Below are 12,595 nucleotides of genomic sequence, written 5' to 3' on the forward strand. Positions count from 1 at the left end.
TACAGCTAGCTACGTCTAGATCAGCGCGTCTGTCAGTGTTGAAGAATGGCAGACGCGCGCGCCCTAGCCGTAGCTGTAGCCGAAGTTGCAATTCGGACACGGCCACAGATTGGCTGAACGGATAATATATTGCAGTGCGCTCTATTATACGCGCTCTTTACGCACTGGAATGCACGTTTCTATAACGTGCGCCAAAACGTACTTAATGTTCAACGCGAGCGCCCTTTATTGTAAACGCGCGTAATTCAAATAGTGTTCGTCACGCACACTGTGTCAAGACTTGTAAATTCGAACCTAAAACAAATCACAAGGAAGGGGCAGGGGTTATCAAACCAGACCATATTGTGCGATTATCGCACCTTTTTTTACAGGAAGAGAAACAGTATCTGTTACAAGATGGAGTTTGTTCGTTGGAAAGTTTTGTTCGGTTTTACAGTATCTGGTAAGTAATTTTTATATAATATTCATCTCTTTGTTTGAGCTAAATGAGTATACATGTACGATCGTGGTCATCAGTAGGCCTATCATCAGAGTTGAAAATCTTGTTAATTATTGTATATTTGGTTTGCGGTAACACCATGATTGTGTGTACCTACTTGCCAGGTAGATTTGTTCTTAGAGAACTGTCTTGCTTTATTCTACATGTTAATCATATTAATAATGGGATTAGCCTACTGCTAGCTATGGGACCTTTTAGTATCTCTTTCTTAGATGTTTACGGAGGGTCAAAACATGCAAGCCCCGGTTGCTATTAAAGACTCAGTCTCGGACTATGTACGTTCGTTGGTCCAAGAAAAGTTTGAAAGTGAAAGTCGTGTTTGTAAGTTCTTTAAACCTTGCAGAATTAAGCCGAATTTATTGTTTTCTTGTTGAAGTTCCTGTTTTGTACATGTTCATTGATTCCTCATTGGGCCTAGGCCTACTCGAAAATCTAAAAAAGTTCTGTATTTCTTTATAGATGGGACTATGCATTTATTTTCAATATGGTTGCATGACTTTAAACACGTGTTAAAGTTTTAAACAATGTAAATTACATTGTTTTGTGTCTTGATGTACCATTATCTGACAAAGTTTATCTGCCCAAAGTGTTGTAGGCTGTATGCATAGCTGAAGTATTTTGCAAAGTAAACGAAACGAGAGAGTTATAACTCTATGTTTTGTTTAGTTAGTTTTGATGACTCCATAAATACTTCATAATAATATGCCTGCGTGACTATTACAGTTTTGTTTTGACTTTTTCTTGCAGTTTCAATTTTGGTGCAACTCTGCCCAACCGGTAAGTCCAAATTATGTTCAGTATCATTCTATCCAGTCATCTAATGTACTGAGTTAGCTGCAAAGTGACAATTGTGTTAGTTAAAAAAATCTGTAAAGAGCTGTGGGGTACCACGACTATTTTCATTCGGACTATACGACGTGTGAGCTAATTATAAGGGATTGTTTTATCAAACAAGGAATGTGTCTTTGTTGTTGCTCGTTTTCATTTTGGCGGTGAGGGGGGGGGGGGGCAAGCGTTGGGGTGACAAGTTGTGGCAGTGGTGGGGCGGGGTAGCTCAACCCATCTGGTTACACAATGGTGAAAGGGGAAAGCACCTTGCAAAGGTCGTTTATGTTAAGAGTTTCACTTTCTGATTCAAACTTGAAGTAAAAGTTGCGTGTTTGTTTGTTTTCATTATTATAGTTTACATTACAGTCACGTGTTATTTTCCTGAATTCAATATCAAATAGTGATAAAGAAGACATTGATGTGAAAACAATGTTTTAAATAAAATGTTCGCTTTTACTTTGGATTGTTTTTGTTTCGCTCACTGTATTTGATTGGTAATAACAAAGTAACTGACGATGTTTTACTTTCTACTTATCTTAAATACAGGGTCACTTGCGTCAACTACTGATGGTAAGTAATGGGAGACTTTTTGAAAGCTCTGCCACTAGAGGGCAGCAGACCTACCAGGTAAGGGTGCACAACTCCTATAGCAAACAATGGTAAATGCTAAAAATTCAAAAATACTCAAAAAATATTTAGAAGTCTCTCAGCCTCTTGAAAATTACATCAGGTACATTGTCATACAACTAAACTTCAGATTTCTTCTTAATTTTTGGTAGGTCAGCATTTTGGAATTTTTGCTAATTACCCTAGAAGAAACACTCCCCAAAACTCATGCACACCGCTTGTTATCCTTGGGGAACTCGTGTTCCAGTACGTCCTGTTCCAGAACAGTTTGGTTTATGCTGGCATTGTGTTATGAAAAACAAAATACAGTTTGGCTAAATCTAAAATACAAAATCAAAAACACGCAAAACACAAGGTATTTGCTGTCAGTGACTGTCACTCATGCTTCTCCTATTCCTAAGTTGTTGACATTACCTGGTAAAGAGCGCCCTCTCTTGTTGATTGGCAGATAGTCTAAAGTTTCCCATTGAGGAACACTTTTTGAGTAGTGTATAAATGTTCGTAATCTACAATCGGTGGAGCATAATTATTTTCATGGCCTTTTTGCAGCAGTTTAGACTTTCAACAAGTCTGCCGTGTGTTCGAAAAGCATAGAGTAAAGCAAAAAGACAGTCTCGATTATTAGAAAATCCGATTGCTGTAGTGGGTTTATACAATTGTTGCACGCTGTGACGGGGTCTGTGACGTTTGTACACCCGAGGGTGCCATTTTCCCCCGAGGGTGTACAATCCATGGGTTTTAAAACCCATGACACCCACAGCGTGCAATAATTGTTTTGTTAAAACCTTGGTAACATTAATATTCCTCTTCTCGAAAATATGTTGTTATCTTCAAACATTATTACGACAACAAGAAACAAATCCTGACTGGTCCCTCGAACACGCTGGTGTTTCGTACAGCGCTGGAAATCGACCAACACTGGGAACAATCAAGGTGATGTACACCGGTGTATATCACTTTTCATGTTACCCGACCCCCGAGCCATGTAACATGCGTTTTTGTTGCACGTCGCGTGATTGGTTCTCGACCAAATAAACTTCACAGTTTCTTACCGAAGTATAACAGTAGCTCATGTCAATGTGTTATTTATTTATTTATTTATTTATGTTCAGCCCCTCCTCCTGTCATTCTGGGTGTGGGAAATACTGATGTGTCATGCTACACATGCGACAATGAACCAGACAATGACCGATGTAATGGCGCCCACGTAAGTTTCCATTCAACTGGCAGGTTTTTTTTTTTAACTGAAGGCGTTATACAATTTCTTCATTCTCCAGCGGGAGACTTTTTATCCGCAGTTTTTGGGGGAGTATCTAATGAAGCTGCTTTCCATTGTAATCAAGTCCTTTCAGGGAATCATGATCACAAAAGGTTTGCTTTATTTAAAAATTGATGTATAGTAGTCATCCACAGATGTGAACTGACCAAGCATTTTTCAAAACTAAAATGATTAATTATGTCAAATTTCGTTCAGAGAATACAATTAAAGTATTATATTCTACAATTCTATGGTCGGTGAAACCTCAGCCATGCAACTTTCATCAAGTTGTATGTATAAGGGTAATGCGATGAACAAACTTACCATATAACAGGTTATGTTCAGTCAATGGATTATCCTCAAAGTCATCAACTGCCGGTGCACCATAAAGTGAAGCCATATATTTCTAATCTGGTAGTAAGTAACCCACAGCGTGTTTTCATTCATTCATTTATGTTATCTTTAGCTTGGAGAAAACGGCACTTTGACAAAATGTAAAACTGAGCGTTCCAATTGCTTCAACACTATTAAGATGAATGCTGGTGGAGATGGATACTCACTTTGGAAAGGATGCATGGATTTCGTAAGTCCCTACTTATGTTAAATTCATCCCTCCCATTTCAACTTTCTCACCGCGTGGGACCTTTAACGACTTGTCCACAAGTCTAAGATTGTGGTGATGTGCCACAATCGCATTACCTCCATGAAACGGGGAAAAATATTAGGATATGGGCTGAATGTTGTAGTTGTCACCCAACTTTGTGAGAAGCACTGAAATTTAATCGTGTGTCCGTAACAGGGGTGGAAAGAAACATTATCGGAGAAAGAGCGTTAGCAATATTATTAATACCGAAAAGTTCGATTAGGCCAATAATTATTAGTCCTATTATTATTATTATTATTATTTTTAAAAAATCGATTCGTAAGTCATATAGGAAGACAAACATGTCTGTTGCGGTAATTTTTGCAACTAAACAAGTTGTGACATGAATGGTGTTGTAACAGGGTGATTTCATCGCTACGGCATTCAGTAAAACTGAAAAGGCGCACAACTCTGGATACAACATTGTATCTCGACCAATGAGTGTCGTGAGCGTGTAACCAAGTGCATCAGACACACAAGTTAAGGTGTTGTCAGAGTGTGGGTCCGAGTCCAGGGTATGACACTTGTGTCCTTATAAACAAGATGCTGATAATAACGTTATTGTTTCAGGCATGGTTGGCTGCAGGTTTCATTGCATGTATAAACTCAAGCAAGGCTCTAAGTGGGTTCTATCTTGGCAAGTTTGTTATGTTGGCCACTTGGAGCCCGTCAACCTGCCGTAACCATGGTTCATACTCTACTTTGTAACTCTTTCCATGGGCTCAACAAAGACATAACATGGCCCAGTGAAGTTTGGTTTGTTATTTTGATGAAAGTATTTCAGTTGTTTAACTTCTGTAAGTTAACAGATCTGCAGCCACTTGACAAAAAGGGTTACCACATGGGTACGGTTCTGTATTAAAACCATTTATACTGTACCCTCGTATCCAATGTATATCGTCCCCTCCGCAGTTGGCACTTTTTAATATATCATGGATGTTTTTGTTTAAAACTTTCCTAGGACGAGTGCTACGATGAATATTACAAGATGGTCGGCGACCCAATTAAAGGAGCCAATTGCGTCCGGTATACTTTTTTCGGCGATGATCCGCCACCAGGTGGCGAGGAATGCTTCTCCTGCTGCTTCGCCTTCGAGGGTGAATCCCAGACTGGTTGCAACAGTATTCCCGGTGCACCTTTTATGCCTTTGCCAGACCCCAACAACTGGGACCCTGCAACTGACAAATGGTATGGACACGGTGCTGATGAGTTCACTTCGCCAGCGCCACCAGGCGGTGCTGAAATGACAGCCCGCCCTCTGGCGGCAGTAACAGCACTCACTCTCTTCTTTTTATCCAGCATGCTCGCCTAATCAATACTCAGCACATTAGTTTACGATCAAAAACAACCTCCATTGCCTCATGGAGCTTTCTAAGAGTCCTCCAAAAGTTCAAGCACGTTATAATTTTTTTTTTTTTTTTTTTTTTCAACTCACCGCTGACACAAATTGTTTAATTTTCATTTTACTCATTTTCATTAAATTTGACACGACAGTTTAGGTAAGGCATAATACATTTCAGCATCGTAAGTATTCGTAATGCATGTATAACTATTAAGACGTAACAAAAATGTCATGTATAATCAGCTTGATAATAAATCGGAAAGAAATTAGATGACCAAGAAGACCAGTCAAGTTCATTGCGAATGTTATTTTACTCACATTTTTGACACAAAAGGGTAAAAGGGAAAACAATATGGGATTTACATAGTAAGTTTTAAATAATACATTAGCAGACAATATTGCAAAAATATTTGCAATGAAATTTAGAGTAAATTAGTATTAACAGCAACATTCATTGTTGTTATATTATGCACAAATGCACAAAACTTTAACATGACGTACCAAAAATCCCATTGGGGAAGTAGTAAAAATGCAAAATTTGTTGATGATCTGGGCCCAATTTCATAGCGCTGCTTAATTTTTCGTGCATACTGTAGCAATTTTTTTTTGCTAAGGTGCAAGCGTATTTCATAGGTTAGCAGAAAAATTGGGCGGCCATATCGTGCGTTTACCATGGATTTGCATTGTGACGTTATTTTATTTTCGTGCACTATAAGCACCGGAAGGTTAGCATGAATTTTCGTGTGCTTACGGTTAGCAGCGATATGAAATGGAAATCGCACAGGGAGCACAACATCGACCGCTAAGCAGCACTATGACATTGGGCCCTGATCTTGGAGTACGTAAAACAGCGAAAGGCTCTAGGAAAGTCTAGATATACGTTGTCATTAACAACCATATCAGTCAAGCTGTACAACAAAGCTTCGAATGACGCTTTGGAATACAAAGCTGAACGTTACAAGCCAAAGTACAATCACTGAAAATAAAATAAAATAATTTTCGATATCGCATTATCTTGTAGTTTGTTGAAATTTGTTGTTTAATTTCCGTAGTAGAATTTCAGCAGTTTTGTGGAGCAATGCAAATGACGTCACAGTCCGAGGTTCGCAATAACTCAAAAACGCCAGATTGGTGGTGAGTTGGGCCCAATTTTATATAGCTGCTTATAAAGCAGAAAATATTGCTTAACAATTTTCTGCTAGCACAATTGAGCATGCATGATACCAGTAAGAAATTGTGCACAAGACATGGTATTTTGGCTTATAATCGTGTTCAGGTAAGCATAATTATTTGCTGCTTGATCGTTTTTTGTGCTTTAGCAACTCAATGGAATTGGGGCCCTGGTTCTTAGTTTACTGAAGGGCCATAAACAATTAGAACAACAACACTAGGACCCCACGAACCCGATGACTTGACGCTAATTGTGTGTCAGCTGATATTGAAGTGCACAACTCTATGGCGTTTGCCAGCAATTGTATCTGTATACACCAATTCAGGCGCGCAAGTGCTGGGGTGGATTTCACGCACAAAGTAGGACTAGTCCTAGGCAATGCTAAGAGATAGGACTGGTCCTAAGTTAGGACCAGTAACTCATCCTAACTTAGGACTGGTCCTATCTCTTAGCATTGCCTAGGACTAGTCCTAAGTTAGGCCTACCTCTGTGATATCCACCCCTGGGCGCCTTACTGCAACATGCTGGACTTACGGTTAAACCGCTTTACATACAGAGCAGTGAGCATAGCCACGATATTGGGCTGGCTGCTGATTGGCTTAAAACAGCCATACACAATCATGCAAATAACCTTTAATAGAAGTTAGGTACTTGAAGAACATTTGACCTTTGTGCAATGGCGCAGCGATTTCTTTGTCGGCTTCCCTATGACCTTTGCCCTACGACCTTTAGTCTTTTGATGCTTAATGAACGCGCAGATTTCCTTGATATCTGAGCATGTCTTATCGCGCAGGTCCAGCTCATACTCAATACCCCGGATGTAAATAGGTTGTCCTACATCAAGAGACGCGTCAGATTGGGCGGGGCTTAAAGCTTGATTGACAACCCCGGTTTTAGACTTGCCTCTGCTTCTGAAGTATAACTCGACCTTCCATAGTGAGGACTGGGAGACTGGGTTACTCTCGGAGGCAACTTGTGCGTGAAGGTCAAGGGTCATATGGTTGAGAGTGCCAGCAATGACGTTGCCAGATCTAATGTTCAACTCTGTATCTGTTATGATGATAACTGTTTAAAAATGATAACAATATAATTACTAACATAAAGAAGAAACACGTTGGCAAAGTTTAATTCAGAAGTCACGACCGTACAAAACAATCAATCGAATTAGCGCAGCACAAAACGTTCCCAGCATGCAGTAAAATGGCGGGCTGGGAATATTTATGTAGGTCTGTGACATGGCTCTTGCGATGATAAATCAATCTTGTTGTGAAAAACATTACTGGCAATATGCAGCAGGCAGAGCAAACTTAAAACCCTTTAGTCTTTTGATGCTTAATGAACGCGCAGATTTCCTTGATATCTGAGCATGTCTTATCGCGCAGGTCCAGCTCATACTCAATACCCCGGATGTAAATAGGTTGTCCTACATCAAGAGACGCGTCAGATTGGGCGGGGCTTAAAGCTTGATTGACAACCCCGGTTTTAGACTTGCCTCTGCTTCTGAAGTATAACTCGACCTTCCATAGTGAGGACTGGGAGACTGGGTTACTCTCGGAGGCAACTTGTGCGTGAAGGTCAAGGGTCAATAAACTACGACATGTCATATTATTTGAAGATTACCAAAACGTAGCAGATGGCTTATATAATATGTCCTATATAGACTGTGCAAGTCTCGCGCGCACCGGAGCGAGAAAACACGACAACTGAAGAACTTTATTTTTTTATGAATCAAATCTTTACTTTAATTTATTCTTAATGCCGAATCTGAACAACAAAAATACCATATAGAGCTTGTTTAAATTAGTTTTAGCAGTTTTAAACAAATACACAATTATCGGTTAAAGTCTATGTATAGACAAAAGTAAAACTCTGGGACAAGGATGTTTGTTTGATCTTAAATTGTTTGAAACCCCTTTTGTAAATCTTCGCCCGAATGTGAAACTACTCAACGCTGGTTTATACGCGGACGCACGATAGTCGCAAGGGCGTTAGATAAACGCGTGACGCAGTTTAAAGAGGAAGCCAACGCCTAAACGACCAATGGAAAGGCTTTTCACCCCGCGCGACCAAAACAAGCGTCTGCGTAAGTTTCGTGATCGGAGATGGGCTCAAATTCTTAATTTTTACCAAGTAACCTGACCTGAGGTCAAGTTTAAATATCGGTTTTTCTTCGTTATTATGTTTACTTTATTTTTATTTTTAGATATGATGTTAATTAGTATTACATTTTTAACAACATATGTCATTTTTATGGTAATAAATCACATTAAACTAAAGTAATGGACAAAACAAAATCTCCCCAACGTAAAACACCATAAGGTTGGGACCACAATGGTCCCGGAAGTTCAAATCCGCGCGAGACTTGCACAGTCTATTGGCGCGCACCGTCTACTAGCCACGAATGTAATGAAACATAATTAGATACAGTTATGTATTATAGAGTGTAAAAATCACGTCCTCCTCCAAAAGGAAACTAGTTTATTCTCCATAGATCGTACAAACGCCGCAACAAGGTGGGCAACTTGAGCTCCATTTTTAGAACTCAAAGTACGGATAGCGGTTTTTGAGGGCGAGTATGTTTTGTTGAAGTATATTTTGATAGCAATGTTGATTGTTTGCACTGAACTGTTGCATCAAACGAGTTACTGAGATATGGCTATACAGTGTCAGTTCACATTAGAGCAAGCTGCCCATTATTAATTTGGTGTTATTTCCTCATGAATATAGTTATTACTAACCTGGGTTGGGGTTTTTCTTTAGTTTCCTTGGTCCACCTTGCTTCGACGGTGGCCTCTGTTGCCCAGAAACATCCTCGGGCACAACACTTTCAGCTCGACTGCCCGGATTATCAGTCAAAATCCCCGGATCCCCCCGCTGGTGATGTTGACCCCCACTGGTGACGTCACACGGACACTCTCCCCTGCAGGCAAGATAGAGGGCGTTGTTTTCACAAGCGGCTGCACATAATGCACACTCGTTCCCGTACGTTGCTTCGTCACTTCCACATACTGGTGTATAGTTCCTCGTGCAGCCGATACGACAATGTCGACTTGACGAGCCACGGGCGTGACCTTTAACCTTTCCTTTAAAATGATTATGACCAAACAAATTAATTTAAATAGCCTACAAACGAACTAATGGTTTCGCCTTGGGTTAATGTCATCGCCGACATCAACAGTACCCATCTGGGCCCAAATTCACGGCGTTGCTTAACGCAAAATTTTAGGCTTATGGTCCACAGTATCAAGTGTTTTTGCAGGGTGCCGTAAGCATATAATTATATTGTGTAAGCAGAGCCAAAATTATATTATGTAAGCAGAGCCATAAAAGCTAATACAGCGACAGGTCATCTTCCGCCAAAGTCTTGGACAGACACCCGCCACAACGGGATGCAATTGTGTTCATGTACATCGAAATTTCCACTGTCGTAGTGTGCTTTCAATGGGGAATTTATTTTCTTCTGAATAGATTCAAAAACGGGAATCCTTAACAACAAAAAAATTGCCAACTTCGTGTAAGTGATAATTGCGCCCTCTTTTGACTCATTTTTCTCAGGCCGTGTTTAAACACTCCTAGCCTGAACATCTGACGACACACTTCGAGGCTCGTGAATAACGCCAGAGACCTGCCTCCAGACTGGCGTGTGTTTTCACCTTTGACCTCAGTCATTTCACATAGAGATACGCAGTCAAGTTTTTTTGCAGACGTGACAGCAGTGTACTGTTTGGGCATATGGAAAGCTCATGTCACTGATCGTTTATAATGATATCATTGTGTCCAATGGAATCACTGGATCTGCCAGCAGGGACCTGTCTTTATCCTTGCGGATAAAGATAGGGACCCAGTCTAAAACACTCCTAGCCGTATGAAAGAGATTCCAACGCTAGGTGGCAGCAGACTTACCGGGTAAATTTCCATTGTTTACAAAGTTCTGAACATGCGCATAATTCTGAGAACAATGGCTTTACCCGGTAAGTCTGCTGCCACCTATCGTCCCAGAAAGTCTTCTATATTAGTTTTAGTTCTACCCTCCCTCACACCAACATGTGTAAAATTGCTTAACTCATTACTATTATCCGAGTTCAGTGAAAGAAAATTACAGGCACAGTTTATAGTCGTGTGGGATTCGAACCCACGTCCTTTGCAATACTAGACCACCAAGATTCCCCGGTAGCTAGAGGCAGTTTGAATCCTTTATACGGTCACGTGATCTCTTTTCATCTTCATATAGGATAAACTGTCTTTTGTGTGTACAACATTAAGGAAATTAAAGAAATCATTGCCATTGTTGTCATTGTCAAAGTAAGACTCTACCTTGCAGATGACAAACATTGGTTGATAACAATAATAAGAATCAATCTCGTAAAACAACAGTACTTTTTTGAACAAAGACAATAGGTAAAGCCACAACGATATAGATCTGACGTCAATATATTCACTAAAAATGTTGTGGTCGTCCTTCCATAATTTTTGTCCGATTAATACTTGGGATAATGTCTTGCTTAGTTACCTTGACGCCTGTTCTGTACGCCAACCCCTGGATTTAACAAACAGGTGTTGTGGTAGTTACTGTCTGCTGATGACGTCACGCTGAGAAGCATACACAGTGCCAGGATACCTACTGTTTTCTTCATACTGAGCTTGCAACTGAAAATAATGTTTCAAACAATTATTTGACTGTTCGGAATTCAACTGCAGTGAAGGTTTCCCTTTGAATAAAAGTGAGGCAGCCCACCTCGCTCATTTGTTTTTTCATTACCACCATTTCGCTCTGAAGGTTTGCCATAAAGGAAGTACACATTGCCCTTTTTATTGAAGATGGTGGTAAACTTTGTGAGATTTGTCTGAACTTTAGGTATCAAGAACTTGCGTTTTTGGATATGTAGATGAAATTGAATAAAGGTGAGAGGTGTTTGGTAGGATCTGTAAATGTTCACCTTGACCTTGCTCAGTTTATCGGCCATCCGGGGAAACACTTAATGTTTAAAACAAACTGAAAATGTTGAAACTTTGCCAGTTAGAGTAGATGTCAACGTAATGTTTGTTTATGTTTTCTTTAAAAGCCTTAAAATATTTACATCCAACACTTTCAGTGTTTTCTATGAATTGATGAGGTAAACCTTTAATACATGTCGGCCATATCCTCATTTGTAACAATTAGTGTGAAACACTTAATACATAAATTATAATAATAACTAATAATAGGCCTACCAAATTTTAAGTGTAGCGCATTCAAAAATACGCATTTTTACATAGTGCCCTGTCATTGGGCAAATACAATTCATGTAATTTGTTCTGAGCTCCCTCTGAGCTCCCTCTGAGCTCCCTTTTGTACCTGTTGTTAAATTTTTATATTTGGTGTGTTTTTAAAAACTTGTGTGAGCAATGCAATTTCTTCTTTTGGAGATCAATAAAGTTTCTTATGTCTTATGTCTTCTCATGAGGAGTATACATCCCGAGCTGCCGTGGCGCCTTTAAAGTCACCTGGAAGTGTTATTTTGTCAAAGTAAAGCTTATGTCACGAATACTATGTGTTTTGATGTGTGGAATGTGAATAAACAGTTAACTAAGGTTCTAACAAAATTGTTCTTATCTTATTAACACATTTAATAGTAGGCCCCGACCCGAAAAGGCGCTGTTCGTGACGTCAATCGAGGCGCGATATTTGAAGAGAAAATGCTGAACAGTGCTGAAAAAGACGTCGGACCGGACCATTGCTCTTGTGAGTCTGACCAGCCATGCAGACTGACCCCATCTTTAGTTGTTCTGCTGCATCAAGCAGCAACACACTTGGTCGGCATTGCCGGAAAAATGCAAGAAAACAACTTTTTCGAAACGTGCAAACTCAATGACTTGGACTTGCATGTAGTTTGCACGTGTGTTTACTCTACGCAACAAGGCAAAGTCTGCCTCGATTGACGTCACAAAAGGGGTAGGCGGAGTCAACCCCCAAACAACTTTAACTATTTTTTAAACATATAAATCGTGACAATTAAACAAATACTAACAAAATTTGTTTTATTGTTACTAAACATACTCTTATGTTTGGAAAAAATAAAAAATCTATTTCCGGGTGACTTTACGTTTTTTTCGAACACAATGTCAACATCTACCCTCGCATGGTCCATTAAGTTTTATACCCCTGGTTGAAGAGAAGCAACTATAGTGAAGTGTTTTGCTCAAGGACAAGTGAGATGACCGGGATTCGAACCCAAACCTCGCTGACT

At 39.8% G+C, this 12,595-nt stretch overlaps 2 protein-coding genes across 3 annotated transcripts in view; one reads left to right on the forward strand and one right to left on the reverse strand.

Annotated features, from left to right (window-relative positions):
• The first annotated feature begins 281 nt into the window (after positions 1-281).
• On the forward strand, positions 282-5,480 carry LOC139951124 (63 kDa sperm flagellar membrane protein-like). The gene is made up of 6 exons (XM_071949967.1): positions 282-442; positions 1,247-1,276; positions 1,874-1,897; positions 3,067-3,161; positions 3,679-3,795; positions 4,817-5,480. The coding sequence occupies exons 1-6, from the start codon at positions 397-399 to the stop codon at positions 5,165-5,167; spliced, it is 663 nt and encodes a 220-aa protein (XP_071806068.1). The 5' UTR covers positions 282-396; the 3' UTR covers positions 5,168-5,480.
• An 880-nt stretch (positions 5,481-6,360) lies between these two features.
• The window catches only part of LOC139951123 (uncharacterized), a 29,768-nt gene continuing 23,533 nt past the window's right edge, over positions 6,361-12,595 (reverse strand). For both annotated transcript variants that reach the window (XM_071949966.1, XM_071949965.1), the window contains exons 2-4: positions 10,879-11,015; positions 9,107-9,451; positions 6,361-7,433 (exon numbers count right to left, since the gene is read on the reverse strand). In XM_071949966.1, coding sequence (XP_071806067.1) covers positions 7,012-7,433; positions 9,107-9,451; positions 10,879-11,002 — 891 coding nt within the window. In that variant the 5' untranslated portion in view covers positions 11,003-11,015 and the 3' untranslated portion in view covers positions 6,361-7,011. The remainder of the gene's footprint in view (positions 7,434-9,106; positions 9,452-10,878; positions 11,016-12,595) is intronic.

The sequence above is a fragment of the Asterias amurensis genome, chromosome 18 (assembly GCF_032118995.1).
Source record: "Asterias amurensis chromosome 18, ASM3211899v1".
In the NCBI taxonomy this organism is placed as follows: domain Eukaryota; kingdom Metazoa; phylum Echinodermata; class Asteroidea; order Forcipulatida; family Asteriidae; genus Asterias; species Asterias amurensis.